Source organism: Leptopilina heterotoma, unplaced genomic scaffold, assembly GCF_015476425.1.
Source record: "Leptopilina heterotoma isolate Lh14 unplaced genomic scaffold, ASM1547642v1 Lhet_1, whole genome shotgun sequence".
In the NCBI taxonomy this organism is placed as follows: Eukaryota; Metazoa; Arthropoda; class Insecta; order Hymenoptera; family Figitidae; genus Leptopilina; species Leptopilina heterotoma.
The window spans coordinates 162,905-187,555 of record NW_025110812.1 but is presented as its reverse complement, the minus strand read 5'-3'; the positions used below and the strand labels follow the sequence as shown (position 1 = coordinate 187,555).

Here is a 24,651-nt window from a genome sequence, read left to right as displayed (position 1 = left end):
AAAATTACAATTTATTAAATTCATTTAAATAAATTTTTATTGTAAAATTTGGATGTCAGTACCAATAAAAAATTAGTAAAATAAGACTTTCACTGCTTTAGTATAATATTTGATCAAATTTATACTGTAGTTAACATTTTGTCATTTAATTTGCATATATAATATATATATATGTTTATATAAATTAAAATAAATAAATATATATTTAATATTAATATATTTATTTACAATAAATAAATATACATTTTTAATATTTATGTATTTATTATTATAAATATATATTTATTTATTTAATTATGGCATAAAATATCTACTAAATATCGATATACAATATTGTATTCTTATAAAATAAACTTTGCTTTTTTGGAATGATAAAATTTGCTGTATAAACTTTAATTAAAATGAAATAATAGACCAGTCTTCGTAATTATTCAGCACCAACTTGTAGGACATCGAAACATACCGAGCAAACTCTCACTGGTTTATTTAGTCCAAATTTCAAGATCGGAACATCTTGTCCTGAGCATTTACTGCACAAAATTCGTCCGCAGTGGCGGCTGCAAATACATTTTTTTATTAAAATAAATTGTTTCAATTTTTTAAAAATTATTTCCTGGAATTCAATTATCTTCGAAAAATGTTCATCATATTTTTTCAAAAAGCAAATTTTTTCAGAATTTCTAAATTAAGAGTTTTAAATAACTGATTTTCTTTTCTGAAATTTGTATATATGTATGAAAAAATAATTAATTATTTTTAAAAATATGTTGACTATGAATTATTATATAATTTGAAAGATTAGAATATTATTTCTAATCCCTAAAATCTTTTCCTATTGAAATGAAATTGCATCAAAGATAGATTTATTTATAGAATAAATTAACAAACCAGTGATGTTTTCTCATCGTCAAGGAAAACTTGGTTCCACATTCCAGGCATAGATCTTTCTCCGCCCATGGAGCTTCTTGTGTCAGCGAATCGAGTAAACGATGAAGCAATTGCTTTGTAGCCACTTGATAATTAAATATCGTAATTCCATCTTTATTCATTGTTCCAAGGCACGCTCCAGATTTAACGAGAGTTCGACACAAATTTCCATTTCCTTTCATATAGGCAATTAATAACGTTGTATTTCCATCCAAATCTAGAAAGAAATTTGGCATATTCAAAAAAAAAGTAATTAATTTACTTTTATTATTTTTTGTGAAGTGAGAAAAAAATATACAAACCTGAATTATTGAGGGGATAATTAGGCATGCACTCGAGAAAAAGTTCGCAAATTGTCGCTGCATTATCTCTCCCACATCGTGCCAATTCATGAAGTGGATTTCTTCCCTTCAAATTCACGGCCTCAGCGTTTAATGTGCATTCAGTTAAAAGTGCTCTTACAACAGCCACATGACCCTCTCTCACAGCGACATGCAGAGCATTATCACCATCGGCATTCACCGCATCAAAATTCACATTATTCTAAGGAAAATGAAAAAAAAGAAGAAACAATTCAGAATTAATTTCTAAAAATTTAGTAAAAATTTTAGTAGAAATTTAATTTGAAAATAAAATACTAGCAAATGTTACGAGCGGAACGTGATATTCGGTTTATTATTATGAAAATTTTCTATTTCCAAATAGAAATTTTTGAATAATCTCATAATCAAAATTTAAAAAATTCACTTATTAAGTACACAATTAATTCTTATTGATCATATTATCAAAAATATTAATATAATTCTTCGCAAGTAAACAATTATTTCCATAAATAATAGTAACAATCTTCGGAAGAATTCCATTATTTTATTATAAATAGTAATTGCAACAAATTCAATTATTTTCAACAAAATTTCAATAAAATTTCAGGAAACAATATTCAATTAAGTATTTTCTAAAATTTTAATAGGTCTTTTAAAACATTTTAAATATTTTTTTAAATAGTAAAATCTGTGCAAAAAATTCCATATATTTTCAATAAAATTTAACGAAATAATAAAATTTTTGTCTTAATTCGTTGTAAAATTTTTAAAAACAATTCAATTATTTTCTAAAATTTTAATAAATCTTTCGAAAGAATTCAATTATTTTTATAAATAGTAAAATTAAATTAAAATTATTTTTAAAAAACTCGATTTACAAAGTATTTTTTGAATAATAATAAAACAATGCTTCAAAATTTCAATTATTTTCAAAATTGGCAATCAAAATTCTTAAAAAAATCGATTTAAAATTTATTTTGAGAATAAGAATATAAACTTCTTTGAAATTTCAATCGTTATCAATTATTTCATTTTAAAGTCTTCAAAAACTCGATTTGCAAAGTATTTTTAGAATATTAACACAAGAATTATTCAAAATTTCAATTATTTAAAAAATTTGATTAAAATTCTTCAAAAAATCAATTTAAAATTTTTTTTCAGTTTAAGAATATAAACTTCTTCGAATTTTCAATTAAAATTCTTAAAAAAATTGATTTTTAAATTTTTTCTGAATGTTTATAAAAATCAAAATTTAAATTATTTTCAAAATATTCAATTCCTATTATTAAAAAAATCTATTTTTAAAGTATTTATTGAATAATAATAAAACAATTATTTATAAAAAATTCTTTCGAAATTTAAATTATTTTCAAAATTTTCAATTAAAATTCTTTAAAAAAAAACTCCATTTTTAAAGTATTTTAAAACAATCCTTCGAAATTTCAATAATTTTCTAAATTGGAAATCAAAATTCTTCAAAAACTCGATTTAAAAATTTTTTTTGAGAAGAATATAAAATTCTTCGAATTTTCCATTATTTTTAATTAAAATTTTTCAAAAACTTGATTTTTAAATTTTTTGTATAACGTTTACAAAAAAAATTCTTCAAACTTTTAATTATTTTTAATTATTTTCAATTAAAATTCTTCAAAAACTCGATTTGCAAAGTATTTTTAGAATGTTAATAAAAGAATTCTTCGAAATTTCAATTATTACTTTTAAAATTTTCAATTAAAATTCTCCAAAAAATCAATTTCTACATTTTTTTTCAGAATAAGAATATAAACTTCTTCGAATTTTCAATTATTTAAAAAATTTTTCAGAATATTTATAAAAAATTCTTCGAAATTTAAATTATTTTTAAAATTTCCATTAAAAATTTTTCAAAAACTAGAAGTTCAAATTATTTTTAAAATATTAAAAAAAGATTCTTCAAAATTTTAATTATTTCAAATAATTTTAATAAGATTCTTTACAAAGACTCAATTATTTACAATATGATTTTTCAAATTTTCAATTTTTTAAACATTTTTTAATTAATTGATTTTTAATTTTAATTTTTTTAAAAAAACTGAACTAAAATTTGTAAAAAATCTGTTTTTCTCAAAATATTATATAAATTTGGATAAAATTCTTTGCAAGATTATTAAAATCACTATAAAATATAATGATGATTCTATCCACTCAGTCGTCAAATAATTAAAGACTACTATTCTTTAAATATTAAAAAACAACTTTACTTTCTGCAATTAAATTGCAAAAAATCTAGTTTATCATCTACTAAACATTAAATTGCGGAATTTAGAAAAAATTTGTGGAAAGAAGAAGTTGTCGAATTTTGAAAAATCAGACCTGTAAAAGGGCGGAAATTACGGGAGCGTTGCCGGCTTTTGCTGCCGCATGCAATGCTGTGTTTCTGTGAGCGTCCATATCATTAATCCTAGCGCCAGCGAGCAATAAACTTCGCACCAGCATTTCATTTCCGGATATCGAAGCAAGATGCAATGGTGGAGTTTGCGTCACGTCCTGCACTCTAGAATTCACGTCCACCTGCAATTAAAATACAATTTAAAAATTACAAAAAATAATAATATAATATTCACATTTTCTAGTTCTCTAATAAAACTATCAGAATACAATGATTATTATTAATATATTTACACTTTTGGTTTATAGGAACATTTATAAGAAAGTAAAAAATTTGTCCTCCCCACCTGAATAGCGAGAAGAAAGAGAATACTCTCCATATCGTCTTTCTGTATCGCCATGTGAAGAAAATTTCTCCCCTTATTATCAAATTGTTCGGCGGCTGTTGGCAATTTATCCAAAATTGATTCAGCCGCTTTATTATTGCGCATTGTTAAGGCCGTTGCGAATGGACTCATTCCCTTTTTGTCCCTTATTGTAAGATCAATATTTGGATGGCACAAGAGTAGAAAAATAATTTGCGAATGCTGATTATGTAATGCAATGTGCATTGGTGTTTTACCATCGCAATCGCGTGCATTTACATTTGCGCCATGCTCAACAAGTGTTTGGACAACTTTCTCCAATCCCCATTGACAGCATAAATGTAATGGCGAGCAATTGTCACGCGATTCCTCACCACCGCTTCCATTTGGACCGGGACGTCGCGGTGAATTTAGATCGCTGCCACTGGAAAAATTAGAATTCAAAATTTATTTTATTTTTTTTTTCAAGAGAAAAAAAAATATGTAGGTTTATAATTGTAAATTATTTTATTACTCGATTGGCTTATTGATTCAAAATAGCAAAAAAAGGAATAATAGAAAACAGAAAAATAAAAAAGGAAATATAAATTCTTTATAATAATAAAATTATAATTCAATAAATATAAAATAAATATAAAAAATATAAGATAAATATAAAATAAAAAAGTAAATAAATAAAGAAAGAAAAATTGACAGAAAAGAAAAAGAATAGAAAAAGTACGAAGAGATAGAAAATAAATATAAAAATAGCAGAAGAAAATATACAAAAATTTACACCTTCTGATGAGAAATTGTGCAATGTCTTCTTTATTATCGTCAATGGCTTTGTGAAGAAGAGTTTGTTGACAGCCGTCGGGTCCAGGACCCCAGCAATCTGTGTCGGCGCCATGAGCGACTAAAACTGAGGCCACGTCTTCCTGATCCGACTCCAAAGCGTCCCATAAGGGACATCCCGTCGTCGTATCAACACCACGAACACAAAGTGCCTCGACAACCTCGCCAAGTCGACAATGAACGCACAGTTGCAAAGCCGTTTCTCCTTCTTCCGTTCTAATAAAAACAAAAAGGATTTTTAATTAAAAAAACGATATTTTCATTATAATTATAATTAACAATCGAGATATTCTTTTCTCACGTGAAATTAGAGTTTTTTTATTCCAAATTTTTCCATAGTTCCAATTATTAAGCAAGTTTTTATTTAGAAAATAAAAACTACAAATAAATTCAAGAAAAAATTCAATTAAACTTTTTCAAAAAAATTAATTCTACAGAACTTGTTAGTTAAAAGTATGAAAAATTCAGATTTTCAAAGATTTTAATTTGAAACGTTTTCAAAATTAAATGAATAAATAAATAATTTATTGAATAATTGAATGTTTCTTAAAATTGAATTCTCATAAAGAATTTTATCAACAAAATTTTTAAATAATTGAATTCTTTTGGCGAATTTTAATAAAATTTTCAAGAATAATTTTATTTATCGAGGAACTCGATTAAAATTGTATTAAAAATAATTGAAATCCTCCCATGAGTTTTATTATTTATGAAAATAATTGAATTCCTATAAAGAATTGTACTTATTATTTATGAAAATAATTGAAATTTTGCTAAGAGTTTTATTAAAATTTTTAAAAATAATTGGATTTCTACAATCATTATTTGTAACTTTTTCAAAATTAAATTATTTTAGTGTTTTTAATTCAAATTCTTCTATAAATCCATTATTTTTAATAATTAAAAAAGTATTAAAAAATTCAGCTGATGATTTTAAAAGAATTACAGTCGAACCTCGATAACTGAGAATCCAAGGGACCGAAAAAATTTTCTCACTTATAGAGGTTTCTCAGTAAGACAGGTTTTCACTTACGAAGGTCGAATAGCGGATTGTCTTACTTACTGAGGTTATTGCACTGATAGAGGCATTGTAAGGGTTTTGTTAATTAAAGTTTTACTTTTACGAAATAAAAAATTCCTTTTAATTATTTATTTAACAAATTTAATAAAAATTGTTATTAATTGTTATTAAGCTTTAGGAAAAAAGTCTGTTATTACTGTTTGTTTTTTAGTTGTGCAATTCTTAACATGATGTTCAAGTTCATAAATTTTGTCAAAAACTGATTCATTAATATTCGTCGAAAATTCAAAAAATCTGTGAATTGTCTCTAATGCACTTAAAACTTCTTGTTGTTTTGGAATGGAAACTTCTGCGATGGTTGAATTCTCGACTTCTTCACAATCATCATCATCAAAATTGTTGTTACAATTTGCAATAATGTCATCGTCTGTCAGCTCTTCTGCAATAGGCATGTTGTCGTCAACTCGTACAAAATCCTCAAATGTTATAACATTTGTTTCGTCAGCCACAAGTGTGTTCCATTCTTCGTTGCTAGGAACAGTTTCAACGAGACTTTCTTCTGGTCCATATCCCTCTTCATTCCAAAAACCAGCTTTTTTAAAGCAATTTTTTATGGTCACATCGGTGATGGCAAACCACGCTTTTCGAGCAAATCTCATAGCATGAAGTACATTTATGTCCTGGTTACTATTCTCCTCGATACATTTTAAAGCATGTTTGACTACTTGTGTTCGGTAATGGCGTTTAAAAGCGTGGATAATACCCTGATCCAACGGTTGCAATTGGCTGGTAGTATTAGCGGGCAAAAGAACGAGTTTTACGTTGTTGAATTCTGGCAAATTCGTGTGGGCAGTGCAGTTGTCTACAAAGAGAAGAATTTTTGTTTTTTCATTTTTCATTTTTTTGTCAACTTTTTGTAGCCATTCCGTAAATATTTGCCTCGTCATCCAAGCTTTTCTGTTACTTTGATACTCAACGGGTAGAGTATTTACACCTGTATAAAGAAATTACAAATTGTTAAATAATCAATTCATTTACAGATAATAATACGGACCCTAATATTTAGACCACTTTACATATAAATAAATAATTTACCTTTAAAACATCGAGGTTTTTTTGATTTTCCAATTAAGAGAAGAGGCAATTTTTTTGTCCCTGTCATATTGGCACAATGGAGAACAGTAAGGCGATCTTTACTTTGTTTTCCTCCTTTGCAATCTTGTCCTTTAAACGTAAATGTTTTATCCGGAAGGCACTTGAAAAATAATCCGGTCTCGTCTGCGTTGTAGATGTTGTCTGGGTTATATTCTTTTAAAAGAGTTGGCAAATATTCAATCCAATGATCGCATACATTCTGATCGACAGATTTACTTTCCCCAACAATTTTTTTAAAAACTACAGAATGTCGTTTTTTAAAATTATCTAACCAACCATTACTTGCTCTAAATTCCTGAACTCCTAGTTTTTTGGCAAAATCTAGAGCCTTTCCTTTTAACAAGGGCCCATCCAAAGGGATATTTTTATCTAAAGTTTGTTTAATCCACTCCACAAGGCAATTTTCCAGATCATGAAATTCAACTAACCGTTTTCTTTTCATATTTCCACGACCTTCAAAACACTGCGATTTTATAGAGTCTTTTTCTTTTAATATTCTATAGAAAGTGGCAGTTGATAGACTAAATTCACTTTCTATTACACTTCGTTTTTTTCCACTTTCAATCTCTTTTATAATTTTTAGTTTTTCACTTAATGAAAAAGATTTAAGTTTACTCTTTGACATTTTGAATATTAAAAATAAACTATGTGATTCGCAAGCGCTTCTTGTCACAGTCGTTTTGAAACTAAATTTAAATTTGTCTGATAGGTATAATTGTATTTTGAAGAAAGACCCTTTGTTAATATGAAAATAAGCAGTAATTAAAATTAATTTTAATTACTGCCTATTTTCATATTGACCTTTAGAAAATTATAATATAGAAAAGATTCTCAGTTATAGAGGTTTGAAAAGCGCGCTTCTCTCAGTTACAGAGGTTTTATCAAGAAAAATGATTCTCAGTTACAAATTCGCACTTATGGAGGTTTTTGCATGTAAAAATGACGGGACCTGAAAATTCCTCTCACTTAGAGAGGTTTCTCAGTTAGACAAGTCTCAGTTAGCGAGGTTCGACTGTATAATTAAAAATTTGCAAAAAAATTAGTTTTACAGAATTTTTAATTAATATTTTTCAAAGAAAAGTTAGTTTTACAGAATTTTTAATTAAAATTTTTCAAAAAAATTAGTTCTACATAATTTATAATTTAAAAGTATGAAAAATTCAGATTTTTAATGATTTTAATTTAAAACCTTTTTAAAATTTAATTATTTCTAAAAAAATATGTTTTATTGTTTTTAATATTCAATTATTATCTAAAATTTTAATTAGAAAATTTAATTAAATTAGAAAAAATTATTATTAGAAAATTCTACGAAAATTCAATTGTCTAAATACAAAAATAAATAATTTATTGCATAATTGAATGTTTCTTAGAATTGAATTCTCATAAAGAATATAAACAACAAATTTTTAAATAATTGAATTCTTTTGGCGAATTTTGATAAAAATTTTTATAATAATTACAATTTTCTAGGAATTCGAATAAAATTGTATTAAAAATAATTGAATTTCTGCAAAAATTTTTATTAATTACGAAAATAATGCAATTCCTAAAAAGAATTTTATTAAAATTTTCAAAAATAATTAAATTCTTGTGAAAAATTCCCAGAAATTCAATTATTTTAAAAAATTTTAATATAATTCTTAGTATAAATTGAAAATAACAAAATTCTTTGCAAATCTTCAATTACTTTCAAAAATTTTTTTAAAATGTTAATATTTTCGTTAAATAATAAAAATCTTTGCAGAAATTCAATTATTTTCAAAAAATCTTAACAAAATTCTTTGCAAGAATTCAATTATTTTTAACACAATTTTAAAAAAATGTCTCGATAAAATTCAATTATTTCTAAAATTATAATGAAATTCTTCGAAAGAATTCTTCAAGAATTCAATTATTATTTTTAAGAATATTAAAACAATTCTTTATAAGAACGAAATTATTTTTAATGCAATTTTAATTGAATCCCATGTGAAAGAATTTAAAATTTCTGCAAGTTATTGAAATTTTGCCATAAATTTTATTTATTTTTTTTAAATAATTGAATTTTGCAATAAATTTTATTAAAATTTCTGAAAATAATTGAATTTTGTCGAAGAATTCTGCTAATTATTTGTAAACATAATTGAAATGTGGACAATTTTTGTTTAGATTTTTGGAAAATAATTGAAATTTTTTAGAAAATTTTATTAAAATAATTGAAAATCATTGAAATCAGAAAAATATTGGAAAATAATTGAAATTTTGACGAGAATTTAAAAAAATGTTTTAACATAATTGAATTTCTAAGAAAAAATTTTATTACTTTTGAAAGTAATTGAATTTCTGCAATTATTTGCAACGTCTTAAAAATTCTCCAAATTATATCGCACAATTTTTCAACTTTTCGTACTTTTTCAAACCAATTACGGGACTTTACGGACGTTTTAGAAAAAAAAATTGACTTTTATGGACTTGAAGCAAATTTACGGATCTTTAGGGAATTTACGGACAAAATATTTGAAAAAAATTTTCAAAAGAGAAAGAAAAATAATAAGAATCTCCCCGACCTTGCATTAATATCGGCTCCATTTTCCAGCAAAAAAATAGCAGTCGCCGAGTCCTCCTTCAAAATAGCCTGATGCAATAGCGTCAATCCCTTTTCATTTTTCTGATTAATATCAGCGCCCGCTTTAATGAGCGCAACAATAATATCCCTCGCCTTCTTCAGTGAAACCTTAATAGCAAGACTCAACGGTGTTTCGCCCTGTTTATCCTTTAAATTCAATTGCAATTGCGCGTCCTTTGCCTCCAATAATGCTTGCACCACGCCAATATATAAATTCGTCACAGCCAAATGAATTGGCGCTTCGCCGGTTAATTTTGTAAATGTTGTCGTCGACAATTCCTTGGCCAATAAAACACGTGTCAATTGTTCCAAACCATTTTTACACGCCTCATGAAGTATCGAATTACCATCATTATTTGTGACAAGTAAATTTTTATCACCACTATTATTCTCAATGAGAAATAGTGCTGCATTCTCTTGTTTTTCATGCGCTAAAATATGCAATAACGTGTCGCCACTCTCGTCGTAAATTGGATTTGAATTTGCACCTTTAGCGAGAATTTTCTCTGCTATTAATTTACTGAATGGTTTTGAGAGGAGGGCAAAACTTAATGCTGTGTGGCCGTCATTTGTTGTTTTATTTAAATTCAATTCTTTTGTGTCAAGAAGAAGATCAAGGAGCGCGTCATTTTCCTCCGTGACGCAACTGTGCAAAGCGGTCCTGGAAAAATATGCAAAAATTTATATAATTTACAAGAAAAATAAATCTATAATCGAAAGACAAATTTAGTGAATAATTAGTATTTTGATTCATAATTTCAAAAAAATTACAAATTAATAAATTTAATTACAATTTACAATAATTATATATTTAATTTTTCAAAAAACTATATTTTTTATTATTCTTTTCACTATTAAGATATTTATTATATTTTTGCTTCCTCATAAAGGAAGCCTTATAGTGATGTCGATTTCCGAATTCAATTTTTTAATTTTTGAAAAAATGAATTTTTGGATTTTTTGAAATAACTTTTTTCTATATTAAAATTTTTATTAATTCTTGTCAAAATTGCATTCCTGACATAAAAACGAATCGATTCATGTATATAAAGTATATATTTTATCAAAATTTATAGAATTAATAAATGTTTTAAATTTTCACAAAAAATTGAAATTTTGTATTTTTTGACATTTTAGCTTAACACTTTAAAATAATTATTCTAAAATAAAAAATTAAACAATTGGTATATATTATATTGAGGAAGCTTAATGATCATGAAATGAACAACTTGTTTTTACTATAAAAAAAAAAAAAAAAATTAAAACTAAAATAAATAAAAAAAAAATATTCCTTATTTTTTGGATAAATTAACTTCTTAAATGTTTCGAATTTTTAAATTAATAAAATTCTAATTTCATGTTTTAAAAATTTAATAATAACAAAAATAATTTTTTAGAATTTCATTAAAATTACGAACAATTAATAATTTTCGAGAAATTAAATTAAAATTTAATTGAAAATAATTGAATTCTTATAAACAATAATTAAAAACAATTGAATTCTTATAAAGAATAATTAAAAATAATTTAATTCTTTCAAGGTATTTTATAAAAATTGTATTAAAAATAATTTAATCCTCTTCAAAAATTTCAAAAACAACTTTTTTATTTCTTCGAAAAATATTATTCAAATTCTATTGAAAATAATTAAATTCCTTCAAGAAATTCTGTTGAAAATAATTGAATTCTTGCAAGAAATTTTATTAAATCTTTATAAAAATAAATGAATTCTTTCAAAGAATTTTATTAAAATCTTTGAAAATAATTAAATTTTTCGGAGAAATACAATTGAAATTTTATATTGGAAATAATTGAATTCTTCTGAAATAATTTTATCAAAATTTCTCAAAGTAATTGAATTCTTTCAAAGAATTTTATTGAAAAATTTTTTTTAAAATAATTGATTTCTATCAAGAACATTATTAAAATTCTTAAAAATATTTAAATTCTTACGTAAAATTTTATAAATTATGAAAATAATTGAAATTTTGCTTAGAATTTCATTAAAATTGTATTAAAAATAAGTAAATATTTATAAAGAATCAAATTAAAAGATTTTTAAAATAATTGGATTTTTATACGAAAAAAAAGAAAAAGGAAGAGAATTAAATTTTTTCCAAATATTTAACTTTTTTCTTATAAAAAATTTTATTGAAATTTTTCAAAATAATAAAATTTTAGTAAATAATTTTATTAAAATCCTTTAAAATAATTAAATTCCTGCAAAAAATTTCATTATTTTGAAAAAAATCAATTCTCATAAATAATTTTATCAAAATTTGCCAAATTTAATGACTTTCTGCAAAGAATTTCATGAACATTTTTTGAAATTATTAATTTCCTCCAAGCAATTTTATAAATTTATGAAAATAATTGAAATTTTACTAAGAATTCATTGAAAACTTTCGAAAATAATTGAATATTTTCAAGGAATTTAATTAAAATTATATTGAAAATATTTCAATTCTCATAAAGAATTTAATGAAAATGTTTTAAAAAATTTAAATTTTAGCGAAGAATTTTATCAGATTTTTAAAAATAGGTAATTGAATTCTTTTGAGAAATTTGATTAATTATGAAAATAATTGAAATCTTGCAAAGAATGTTATTGAAATTTTCGAAAATTTTGCGAAGAATTTTTTCCAATTTTGAAAAAAATAATTGAATTCTTTAGAGAAATTTTATTAAAATTGTTTTGAAAAGAATTTAATTCTCATAAGAATTTAATCAAAATTTTTCATAATAATTGATTTTATGTTGAGAGTTATATCAAATTTTTTTTAAAAATTAATTGAATTCTTTTGAGAAATTTGATTGATTATGAAAATAATTGAAATCTTGTTTAGAATTTTATTAAAATTTTCGAAAATAATTGAATTTTTTCGAGGAATTTAATCAAAAATTTAAAAATTATTTTAATTTTTGCGAAGAATTTTGTTAAATTTTAAAAAATAATTCAATTCTTTTAAGAAATTTTATTTAAATTGTATTGAAAATAATTGAATTCCTGAAAAGAATAGTGTTTAATATAAAAAAAATGTAATATGAAAAAAAACCAATAAATAAAAATCAAAATTCTTGAATTAAGGAATAAAAAAAAAATTCTCTCACCATCCGCGTTTATCCTGAATATTTGGATTGATACCAGTTTGAAGTAATCGACTGGCAACTGCAATCATATCCGAGGAATTATGTTTTGTAATTAAATGAAGTGCAGTGCAACCTTGAATATCGTGATATTTATCCAACTTTTCACTTTCATCATTAATTTTCACTGTTTCACTTAATTTTTGTAAATTTCCATTATTCTCAAGTTGATCGACAATAAATTCAGCTGAATATGAATCGCCCTTTAATATCGCCGATTGCAATAATGTCAAGCCATTTGTATCTTTTGAACTTAAATTTGCCTGATGTTCAACTAATGTTCGTGCCAATGATGGTTGACGTGATTTTAATGCAACTTCCAATGCAGTTTCACCTTTTTGATCCACGACATTCACTGCTTTTGGAAGCTGAAAAAGAGAAAAGAGATTAAATTTCTTTTATTCATTAATAAATTAATTTTCGCCAAATTAACTATTTCACTTAATTATTAATTTGCTAATTAATTATTTTACTTAATATTTATTCGCTACTTCAATTTTATTATTTTCTAGAAATTTTAACTAAAATTCTTCTCTAATTTAATTATTTTTAATATTTTTTGAGAAAGTACTTTTGTTCTAATTAGTGAAAATATTTACTAATTCAAATTTAGTTAATAATATTGTGAAATAAATAATTTGAACGTGGCAACAATAAATTATTTTGGAAATTAAAACGATTCATATTTATATGAAACAAATATATACTTTTCTTTTTTTTTTTTTGATTAGATTAGTGTCTTTCTATATTTAAAACTGACTCACGTGTGTAATTTTTAAAAGAATTATATAAAAAGCAGTGAATTTTTATTTTCATTCGAATTTTTTTTGCGTTTAGATCTGAGTCATATTTTATGAATTTTTATTTTTTTTTCTCTCTCTATAATAATAATAAGAAATAAAACAATGATGTTATTTATCCGCTCACATAAACGAGTAAAATTACTTGTAAATTAAAATAGAACATTTTATATACGCTTCTTGATCAAATACAACATTTCTATACATAATTTTATTCTACGAATAAACTCTCGGAAATAATTCACTGTAAAATAATATATCTCTTCCTTATTGAATTTTCCGTTCCGCCGCACACAGAGTATTTTTCAGTTTTATTTACGCAAAAGATTTTTTTTCTCATTTTTATTTCATAAAACGAAAAAAAAAAAAAGAAAATAATTTTACTCACAAAAATAGTAAATTGTCCAGGCTTTAGATATTAATGACTTTTACGTCTTTTTCGACTATTTTCCAAAAAAATTGTTAAAAAATAATTAAATATTTGTTCAGAATTTTATTAAAATTTTTTTAAATAATTGAATTCATAAAAAGAATTTTTTTTATTTATGAAAATAAATTGAATTTCTGTAAAAAATTTTATTATTTATGGAAGTAATTAAATTTCTGTAAAAAAATTTTATTATTTAAGAAAATAATTCTCGCGATGAATTCTATTTATGAAAATAATTGAATTCTTGTGAAGAATTTTATCAAATTTTTTAAAAAGAATTCAAAGTTTGAAAATTTTTTTTACCTTTTTATGAAAATAATAGTTAATAATAATTGATTTATTTATTTATAATTTTCATTAATTAGTTAGTAAGTGAATCTTTTTAATTTTGAGTCCAAATGTATTCAAAAATTAAAGTTCTTATTCAAAAATAAATAAATAAAGTAATTAATTAATTAATATAAATAAAAGTAAAAAAAAAAATTCTCCCAGGTGCCAAAGTAATTCAGGACAAAATTTTCAACTGTAAATTAACACCCGGTAGATATAGGGCACAAAATGAGGCAAGGTCGAATCTATATCGAAAAGGGATTCCCTCTAAATTTATAAATATAAAAATTCAGGTCAATTTTTTTTAACGGAAAAAGTAATTAATATTTCGCCACTAATTGAATTAATTTCTCTTCTGACTATAAAATTTCATAAAAATGTCACTTATTAAAATATTCATTATTGCACTGAATAAAAAAATTATTGAAAAAATAAAAATTTATTAAAATAAAAGAAAAAAAAAATTTTTTTTCAAGAATTTGAAATATTTTTATATTAAAAAGAAATATATCTGTTTTGTGTCTGATTTTCCTGCATTCGAGAGAGAAACCAAACACGGTTGAAAAAAAAAGGATGGAAGTTGTTTCGGGTCTCGCGCTCTCTGAGAAGTAAAAGGGGGGAAATGACGTGGCAGAAACTATTGAAACATTGACTCTCTTCGCTATATGTAATACAACCATCGTGTGGTTATCAATTCACCGGGCACGAGAGAAGCACGAGAAAAAAGAATTAATTTCCATTTTTAAATTTATTTATCAAACTTCAAAATTTGCTAATTTTTTCCACTCTTTGGAAATTTAGAGAAAAACCAGGGCAAAAATTGGAAATAAAATTTTAAAATAAATCAAAGTAAATATAATTTCGGAAATTAAAAAATTTTTCCCTGCTTCAAATTTTTAACTCTCACTTTTATACTTGAGAGAGGAACGAACACAACGCACACGTTGGTGATAATAACAATAATAACAAAAATAATGTGAATTAGGTCAAGTGCGTGTGATACTCGATCAATTTTCATAGTGAAAAAAAATAGAAGAATGAAAATGATTTTTATTATTCATAAAAAAAATATTTTCTTATTTAAGAAAAAATAATTTTTTACGTATAAAGAAAATTTTAAAAATCTCAAATTTTATACGTAAAAAAATTTTTTTTTTTTAAATAAATAATATTCTTTTGTTATAAACATTATGGATACAGTGTTGCCAAGAAATTGAAGGAATATTTTTGATGAATATCCAAAACTTACGGTAAAGTGTTTTGCTCCGAAAACCAAATTTGAAGTAAATTTTTTAATTCTCGTTTTATTTTTTTACTATTATTTTTTTTCCTATGCATTAAATTTCTGTGTTTTTTTATTTAAAGCAAAAATTAATTTCAATTAAAAAATTTAGTTTGGAAAATTAAATAAATGTTTATTTTGAATTAATTGAATTGTGGAAAATAATGGAATATTATAGGGAACAAAATACAAATTTTGAAAACAATAATTCAATATTGAAAAATAAATTAATTATTTAATTTAGTAACTTAATATTTAAAATAATTTAAAACAATTAAATTTATTGAAAATACAATTAAATTTTTCGAAAACAATTGAATTTTCCGCAAACATTTGAAATTTTCTCTAACAATTGAATTTTTCTCTAACACTTGAATTTTTTGCTAACAATTGAACTTTCAACAAAAATAATTGAACAATTCAAAAGGAATTAAATTTTTTAAAAGCAAATTTCCCTTAAAAATTAAATCTTTCAAGACATTAAAATTTTTTGAAAACAATAAATTATTTCATAAAATAATTGAACTTAAAAAAAAAAATATTTTGAAAAGAATAAATATTTTAAAAACCATTGAATTTCGACGAATAATTAAATATTTCGAAATAATTGAATTTTTTCAAAGAAATTTAATTTTCAGGAATAATTGAATTTTTCAAAGAAATTCTATTTTTTCTACATTGAATAAATAATTTGAAATTAATAATTTTAAAAAAGTTATTGAATATTAGATAAAAAAAAAATTGAATTTTCTGAAAAAATCAATTTTTTCGAAATCTACTGAATTTTGATAAATAATTGAATATTTGGAAATAATTCAATTATTTTAAAGAAATTCAATTTTGAAGAATAATTGAATATTTCGAAGCAATTAAATTTTTTCAAAAGCAATTTAATTTTGAAAAAGTTATTAAATAATTGAAAAAAATTAAATTTTCTGAAGAAATCAATTTTTTCGAAATCTATTGAATTTTGATAAATAATTGAATATCTCAAAATAATTGAATTTTTCCAAACGAATTCAATTTTTTCGAAATCAATTAAATTTTAAAAATTAATTGAATATTTAAAAAACTATTTCTAAAAATAATCAATTTTTTCGAAAGTAATAAAATTTTTTTGTAAATAATTGAACATTTCCAAAAGAATTACATTTTCCGAAAGCAATTAAATTTTACAAAAATAATTGAGTGAAAACTAAATATATTTTTAAAAAAAGTACAAATGGAAATCAAGTGGAAGTGAAAAAATGAAACGGAAGATAAAAAAATTACTGAAGAGAAAAATAACTGTAAAAATAGTGGAAAGAAACCGCAGATAAAGAAAAATAAAGTTACAAAAATAAAAAATACAAAGAATATAAAGTGAGACAAACAAAAAAATAGAGAGAAAAATAAAGTAGCGAAAAATAGAAAACAAAAAAAAAACACCAAAAAATAGAGTGAAAAAAAAGAAAACGGAAAAATTTTTTATTTTTAAATTTAAGTAAAATTATAGAACATTATAATTATAATAATACCCTTATAATAATTTTCATTATAAGCTAACAAATTATAATTTCAGGTAACTTGGAATTCATCGAGTGTTTCAAAGGAGAACAAATTGAAATAAATGTAAAATTGAGAAGAGAAATATAGAAATAATAATAATACAATATGTTGCTAAATGGAGAATGGATTAAAATTATTTAACATAATTCTGAAATAGAAGGAAAAAAGTGAGAGGAGAAGTGAGGGAAACGGAGAAAAAAAAGAGACAATGAAGTGAGGGAATTAGTAACGAAGACATGTGTAAATTCTAGTCATATTGGTGGAATGCAGTTACGGTGAACGCCTGTCACTTGATTATGTCTTTATGACTCAGTGCTTATCGAACCTGCGCTCACTAAAAATTCAACAACAATATATATTCGCCATTAATTATTTAAGCATGTGCTCAGTTAGTGACAATTGTGAAAATGAGACACAAATTTAATATCTTCATAGCGCTCTTCCTACTTCTTTCAAGTGCGTTATTCCAAAATTTTTCTATTTCGACATTTTATTTTCAAATTTTAATTTCCAATTTTCAAGTTTTAAGTTTCAATTTCCAACTTTCAATTCTCAATTTTTAATTTTGAACTTTCAATTTTTAATCTAATTTTCAATTTTTAATTTCTAATTTTCAAGTTTTAAGATTCAATTTCCAACTTTCAATTCTCAATTTTTAATTTTTAACTTTCAATTTTTAATCTAATTTTTAATTTTTAATTTCTAATTATCAATTTTTAATTTCTATTTTTCAATCTTTAAGTTTCAATTTCTAACTTTCAATTTTCAATTTTTAATTTTCAATTTTTAATTTTAAATTTTAAATTTTTAAATTTTAATTTCTAGTTTTCAATCTTTAGTTTTTAAATTCTAATTTTTAATTCCTAACTTCCAATTTTCAAGTTTTAATTTCTAATTTTCAATTTTCGTTTTCTAATGATCAATTTTCAAATTTTAATTTATAATTATCAATTTTCAATTTTTAATTTTAATTTATAATTTTCAAGTTTAAACTTCTAATTTTCAATTTTCAATTTCAAAATCTATCTTTCAATTCTTAATTTTTAATTTCTAGTTTTTAATCTTTCAGTTTCAATTTCTAACTTTAAATTTTTAATTTTCAATTTATTAAATTTATAAATATTTTTCTTTTTTTTCAAATTTTTCTTTCTCTTTTCATTTTCAGTAGCTAATTTTGCCAAAGCATATATTGAGTGTTACAAATGTCCCTTGGAGCCAGATGATAGGCGAAAGGAATATATTGATTGTCCGGCTTTCGATGGAAGTCTCAAATTTAAAGTTCAATGTTACACATCGACATTTTGTGAGAAAAAAATTACTCACTTAACAATTGCCAATGGAAGTAAGTTGAGAGAAATATTAAATTCATTTAAACGTAAACAAAAGAGAAAATAATTTTTATTCCTTTTGGTTTAAAAAAAAGTAAGAAAATATAATTTTATAAAAATTAATTTTTATAAAAACGAAATTCTTTATAATTAAATTATTATTTATATTTATTTTTATATAATAAAATTAATATAATTAATAAAATTAATTCATTTTCCGAATATTATATGAACTCGATAAATTTTTTCTCCTTTTTACAGCGACAATAACGAGAGTCGTTCATCGTGGTTGCGCACCGCAAAATGACCCCGAACATTATTTAAAAAATAAACAATGGGAACTCAGGGATAATATTCAACGATATCTTTATGAGCCAGGCTGCGTTCAAGATATCGATAAAAATTCACCAACTGGTCCAGCAACATATTGTTATTGCAATACACATTATTGCAATGGAATTTCATCTCTTCATTTTACATCCAAGTTAATTATTTTTATTCCCCTGGCATTAGTTACTTCATATTTATTATAGATTTAAAAAGAGAAGGAAAAAAAAAATTCTATCACAACTAAAAACAATGAACATATAGAATATTTTTCTAAACTTTAAATTTTCATTTCAACCTCCTTTTCTTAGAATTTAAGTGTAAATTATTTTTCTACTCAAGGGTCGAGCGAGAGAGAGAGAGAGAGAGATAGAAAAAAATTAATGTCTCTAACCGAATTAAATTAATTTTAAATTTTCTAAAATTAAGTAAAGAAAGAAAAAAGAATAAATGAAAGAAAAAAAAGTTGTAAAATATATAACGATAAATAATAATTGTTTCAACCGATTTGTTTATACAGGAAGATCGTAAGAAATTCAGGGCTGTTTTTATTTCTTTGAACAAAGCCAAAAAATTGTGATAAACTTCTATTAGAAGATTAATTAACGAATTTGTTAAGTAGTCTGAGATAGTGAAATTACACGATTAGTAAATTAATACCGTCATTTTGTTTTAAATATTTACAATAGAACAAAAGAAAAAAATGAATTATATTCAAAAAACTATTTATATACACCGAATTGAAATAAATAAAAATATATAAAATATGTGTAAATTTTATTTCTAAGAAAAAAGTAAATAAAATTGAAATACGATATAAACTTTAATTTTTAAAATTTAACTTCAAATGTTTAAACTTTACTTTATAAATTTTTAATTTTATGTTTCTGTATTTCGATACTTATATTGTTTCTGTTTTTCTTTTGTATTTTTCTTACTTCTGTAATTTTATATTTTGTTTCTATATTTTTACATTTATATTGTTTCTAGTGTTTATAGTGTTTTTATATTTTCATGTTTAAATTATTATTTTCCCAGATATTGTTGTTTATATTGTTTTCTTTCATATTTATATTTTCATTTTTGTTTTATTTATCTAATGAAAAAAAATATGTAAAAAAAAATAAACAAAATAAATAAACAAAAATATGTAAACTATTTTCTTCTGTATAAAAATCTAACTATTAAGTATTATTTTTATAAAAAAAAATATAAAGCTTATTCTTTTCTATAAAAAGTAAAAGAGCTATATTTTTCTATAATATAAAAATAATAAATTATTATATACTTTTTTATAAAGAATAATAGTTAAAATTTTACATTTATTATTATTTTTCCTTCTTTATAAAAGAAAGAAAAATAAATAAAAACATTTTTTTTAAACTAAAAGAAAAACTAGAAAAAAAAGAGAGAGAGAGAGAGAATAAAAAAATAAAAATTGAACATACCTCGGAATTATTTTCAATGAGATAAAGAAAAACAACGTCTTCCCTCTGAAGACGAACCGCCGAATGCAATGGATATTTACTTTTTGTTTGTAATAATTGATATAAAAGAGCTCCTGGCATTTCCTTAAAGTCCTCACCCGTTAAGTCCTCCTGAAAAATTAAGATTTTGAGAATAATTTAATTAAATATTTATTTATCTATAATTAAAATAAAAAATACAAGAAATACAAAAAAATAATAAAAACTTGAGTATTCTGAGAGTTTATTATTTTATAATAATATTCCTTGAAAGTCATTAATAATCGTAAAATATAAATAATTGAATACCTGCGAAGAATTTTATTATTTATACGAAAATAACTTAATTCTACAGCAGAATTTTATTAAAATTTTTAAAAAATAATAAATAATTTTAATTATTAAATATAATAATTTTAAAATTTTAAATATTGATTCTTCTTTTTACCCAATGAGCGGAAATTAATGAACTGCAGTGATCGCGTAATTTTTGTGTTCCCAATTCTTCGGCAACTGTATACAGTGAAACGCAATCTTTCAATTCAACTTTTCCAATTAAATAAATTTCACATTTCTCCACTAGTTCATTTAAATGAAAATTCGACGCCGCTTTCATTAATTCGAGCGTTAAATTTTCCTGTTCAACTAAATCGGTGTAAATCCATTTTAATAATACAGTTCCCACGTGTGAATCCAAATCTATCCAATCTGAAAGTATTGTAAATTAATTTAATAGGAAAAATAAAATTTTGTTTATTAACATTGATAATGGTAATAATTACTCATTATTTTATTTATTTATTTAAGTGAAATTTTTAAAAATATTACAGTAAAAAGAAAACAAAAAGTAAAATATTTCAGGGTTGATGCAGTAAAAGAAAAGTGACGGTAAATATAATTAAGATTATTAATTTTTTCATTGCTTGATTAAATTAATAAAAAAATGTGATTTTACCAAGAGTTGATTTTTCTTGAACTGAAGACCAATAATCACTTCGAGCACAGAGAACGAATTTATGAGCTGGTACGTCTCGATCTTTCAATTTTACAATTAAATCACTGAAAGGAAAATGATTATTTATTAGTTAAAAGTATGGAAAATTCAAATTTTCAAATATTTTGATAAAATTTTTTTTTTTGGTAAAAATTCAATTATTTTTAATAGGTACAATTTTTAAAAAAATATCTCGATAAAATTTAATTATTTTACAAAATCTTAATAAAATTCTTCGAAAGAATTAAATTATTATTCTTACGAATTTAGATACAATTCTTTATAAGAAATAAATTATTTTCAATGCAATTTTAATTGAATTTCATGAAAGAATTTAAAATTTCTGAAAGTAATTGAAATTTTGCCATGAATTTTATTAAAATTTTTGAAAATAATTGAATTCTTGTGATAGATACTATTATTATTTACGAAAAGAATTGAATTTTGCAATGGATTTTAATAAAATTTCTCAAAATAATTGAATTTTTGTGGAAGAATTTTGCTATTTATTTATAAAGATAATTGAAATGTTGACCACAATTTTTCTTAGATTTTTTTCTAATAATTTAATTCTTTTGAGTAATTTTTAAAAAAAATAGTAGATATTATAAATCATTGAAATGAGGAAAATTTTTCAAAATAATTGAATTTTGGAGAAGAATTTTATTATTTATAAAGATAATTGGGATTTTGACGAGAATTTTACAAAATTTTTAAATTGAATTACTGCGAAGAATTTTATTACTTTTGAAAATAATTAAACATTTGCATTGAGTTTTATTAAAATTTTTTTTTAATAATTGAATTCTTTCATGAAACTTTAATTAAATTGAATTAAAAATTTGGAAATTAATTAAATTGTTTCAAAAAAGTTTATTAAAATATATCCAAAAATATTTAAATTTTGTGGAAAAATTTAATTAAAATTGCGTTGAAAAGAACGCTTGTAAATAATTTTATCACTAATTAATATTGTATTTTAAATAATTGAATTCATGAGAGGAATTTTATTAAAATTTTTAAAAATAATTGAATTCTTACGAGAAATATTATTAAAATTGTATTGGAAATAATTGAATTTCTACAATTATTTGCAACTTCTCCAAAATTCAATTTTTTAAAATGTATATAACTAAAATTCTTCTATAAATCCATTATTTTTAATGACTATTTAAATGTCAATTAAAAGATTGAATTACAAAAAAAAAGATGCAAATAAAAAATATTTTTACCTGTAATTCTGTTGTGAATAAAGAGAAGCAACAGCAGCAAGAAGTCTTCCAATAAATCCCGATTCTCCTTTTTCACTCTGAACAGCGACAAGTGCGGCATATTTTTGTTGAAGTTCCGCATTTGCCGTGTAAAGTGTCAAATATTGTTCACGTAAAAGTGACAAATGTTGTTGCCACTTTTGCGATTCAACCGAATCATCTTAAATATTATGTCAAAATATTATATTTCCATTGAAAAGTGTAAAAAATGAAACAAAAAAGAATAACTTACCCATAATTTTACAATACTTTCTATTAGGTACTCAACACACAAAAATTATTCCAATTGTTTTCTTCTTGCCTTTTTCATTGCAATAAATGAAATTGACACATATTTTGCACTTCAATCTATTTTTGTATGCTTTTCAAGTTTAACAACAAATATAAACATAAGTACACTCACTTCGCCCGGTTTTCTTTATAATTATTAAACACGCCCCTATTTTTTTAAAGTAAAAGTCTCTTTATACATGCACTGTAAAAAAGCCCAATGTAAATTTACAACGTGTAACGTTGGAAACTTTTCGCTTCACGTATGACGTAGTACTATTACAGCCGAATGTTAACTTACTTACCGTTCGTAACATAACCTCTCTTATGTGATTTCGCATCAAATTGTAAATCGACCACTCGTCGGTAATTTTACATAATAATTTCGCTGCATTTTAAAATTATTCTTTTTTTATATTTATTTTGTATTACATAAAGGTTAAATTATAAAAAGGAAATAAAGGAAAAATGTAAGAAATAAATAAATATATTAAATATTTATAATATACAAATCACATTTGTAGCTTTTTTGTCATTTGTACAAAGTTAACGAATTCCCCAACAGAACAGGAAAAACAAATACTTTTTCCACTTTAATTTTAAAAAATACGAGCTGCTTAAGCAATAGAGTCCATGAAGATATTCTGAAAAAATTTTTTATGTTTGAAAATTATTTTCATACAGAAAATTCACACAGTTGAATAAAATTTTTTAAGTATAAAAAATCATTAAAAACGTGTCTCTTTTTAGGTTAAAAGACATTACCTTATTAACTTTGATATATATGAAAAATTAAAAAGAAATCTTTCAAATTTAAGAAATGAAAAATGTTAAGAATTTGAACTTACCTTTACAAATTTCCTTTAATCTTTAAATTCTTAAAATTGTCGAAATTTTAATAAATTAAAATTAAAATATTAACGTTTGCCTATGCGCATAGTTTCTTATATGCCACTTCATCGTCACGCAGTGTAGAAAAACATTCGGGCAAAAAATATCATATTCGAATGTATACTTACAGACAGCTACATAATTCTACATACTGTCGGTAAAACTATCAGCTGTAAGTTACTTAACACACGAAAATATTTTTACGGTTGGGTTGCTAACATACAACGTTATACGTGAAGCGAAAAGTTTCCAATGTATCACGAAATGATTAAACATTCGGGATGTACATTTACTAACGCGTGACACATTTACAACGATAAGCGTAATAATTTTACTTTTTAATTGTGAAAATACTATATGGGTGTTAAATTATTACGTGTACCGTAGTAAAATTACAAACTGGAAAATTTAAAATTAACGACCCGATTGTAATTCAACATTGGTCTTTTTTACAGTGCATATCAATATATCATTCGCCTTTCCGATTTAATTCACTGAGATTTTTTTTTCTGATAAGAAACTTCTCCAAAACAGTAGAATTTTGAGGTTATGTTTATCGAACTGACAGCGATCGAGCGATTTACCGCAATTTAGGCGGTAAATTCAAATTCCCGTGAATCCTTTTTTTCCATTTCTTTCATTTACAGAAGAAAATTAGTGGAGAGATTGGAAAAACAAATAAGAAATATTTATAAAAGTTTGTGGTGTTTGATAAAATTGGACTTTCCTGTAAATATTTAAGGGAAAGAGAAAAATAGGAGAAAAAAAATTCAAAATTGCACTGGTGTGAAGGGAGACTCGATTGTAAGTTCACCCTTATGTTTCTTAAATATTATGATGATCTCGAGTATTGATTGGTGGACGATATTCTTGTCTCGACGAATGAACAAAATGAAAATTGGACATAAATCTAACGTTTAAATTTACACCCCTTAATTTGTCAATAATTCGATTAATTCACAATTTC

At 23.1% G+C, this 24,651-nt stretch overlaps 3 protein-coding genes across 9 annotated transcripts; 1 reads left to right on the top strand and 2 right to left on the bottom strand.

Moving 5' to 3' along the window:
• Positions 1 to 266: 266 nt before the first annotated feature.
• On the bottom strand, positions 267 to 24,430 carry LOC122512942 (rabankyrin-5). The gene is made up of 14 exons (XM_043629105.1): positions 23,642 to 24,430; positions 22,756 to 23,437; positions 22,485 to 22,683; positions 21,214 to 21,317; positions 20,707 to 20,966; positions 20,241 to 20,390; positions 12,712 to 13,115; positions 9,542 to 10,261; positions 4,760 to 5,032; positions 3,965 to 4,406; positions 3,603 to 3,800; positions 1,230 to 1,470; positions 889 to 1,144; positions 267 to 557 (listed from the first exon to the last, which is right to left on the bottom strand). Exons 2-14 carry the CDS (start codon positions 22,757 to 22,759, stop codon positions 428 to 430), a joined length of 3,381 nt encoding a protein of 1,126 aa, XP_043485040.1. The 5' UTR covers positions 22,760 to 23,437; positions 23,642 to 24,430; the 3' UTR covers positions 267 to 427.
• LOC122512948 (tigger transposable element-derived protein 4-like) lies at positions 5,952 to 8,117 on the bottom strand. The gene is made up of 2 exons (XM_043629120.1): positions 6,933 to 8,117; positions 5,952 to 6,831 (listed from the first exon to the last, which is right to left on the bottom strand). The coding sequence occupies exons 1-2, from the start codon at positions 7,615 to 7,617 to the stop codon at positions 6,005 to 6,007; spliced, it is 1,512 nt and encodes a 503-aa protein (XP_043485055.1). The 5' UTR covers positions 7,618 to 8,117; the 3' UTR covers positions 5,952 to 6,004.
• On the top strand, positions 14,963 to 19,160 carry LOC122512950. 7 transcript variants are annotated; one of them, XM_043629185.1, is made up of 5 exons: positions 14,963 to 15,297; positions 15,508 to 15,557; positions 17,151 to 17,593; positions 18,306 to 18,479; positions 18,727 to 19,160. In XM_043629185.1, exons 3-5 carry the CDS (start codon positions 17,545 to 17,547, stop codon positions 18,996 to 18,998), a joined length of 495 nt encoding a protein of 164 aa, XP_043485120.1. In that variant the 5' UTR covers positions 14,963 to 15,297; positions 15,508 to 15,557; positions 17,151 to 17,544; the 3' UTR covers positions 18,999 to 19,160. The 7 variants fall into 7 exon arrangements, with proteins under 7 accessions (XP_043485120.1, XP_043485088.1, XP_043485102.1 ...); XM_043629153.1 differs by having other exon boundaries at positions 14,965 to 15,250; positions 18,303 to 18,479; XM_043629167.1 differs by having other exon boundaries at positions 14,965 to 15,254; positions 18,303 to 18,479.
• Positions 24,431 to 24,651: the final 221 nt, after the last annotated feature.

Coding starts and splice junctions, on each gene's coding strand:
- LOC122512950 (XM_043629177.1), top strand. CDS start 17,545: ATGAGACACAAATTTAATATCTTCATAGCGCTCTTCCTACTTCTTTCA. Junction 17,594..18,302: donor GCTCTTCCTACTTCTTTCAA/GTGCGTTATTCC, acceptor TTTCATTTTCAG/TAGCTAATTTTGCCAAAGCA. Junction 18,480..18,726: donor CTTAACAATTGCCAATGGAA/GTAAGTTGAGAG, acceptor TCCTTTTTACAG/CGACAATAACGAGAGTCGTT.
- LOC122512948 (XM_043629120.1), bottom strand. CDS start 7,617: ATGTCAAAGAGTAAACTTAAATCTTTTTCATTAAGTGAAAAACTAAAA. Junction 6,832..6,932: donor AAAACCTCGATGTTTTAAAG/GTAAATTATTTA, acceptor TTCTTTATACAG/GTGTAAATACTCTACCCGTT.
- LOC122512942 (XM_043629105.1), bottom strand. Junction 20,967..21,213: donor TCAAGAAAAATCAACTCTTG/GTAAAATCACAT, acceptor CAATACTTTCAG/ATTGGATAGATTTGGATTCA. Junction 5,033..9,541: donor GGAGCCGATATTAATGCAAG/GTCGGGGAGATT, acceptor TGTTTTTATTAG/AACGGAAGAAGGAGAAACGG.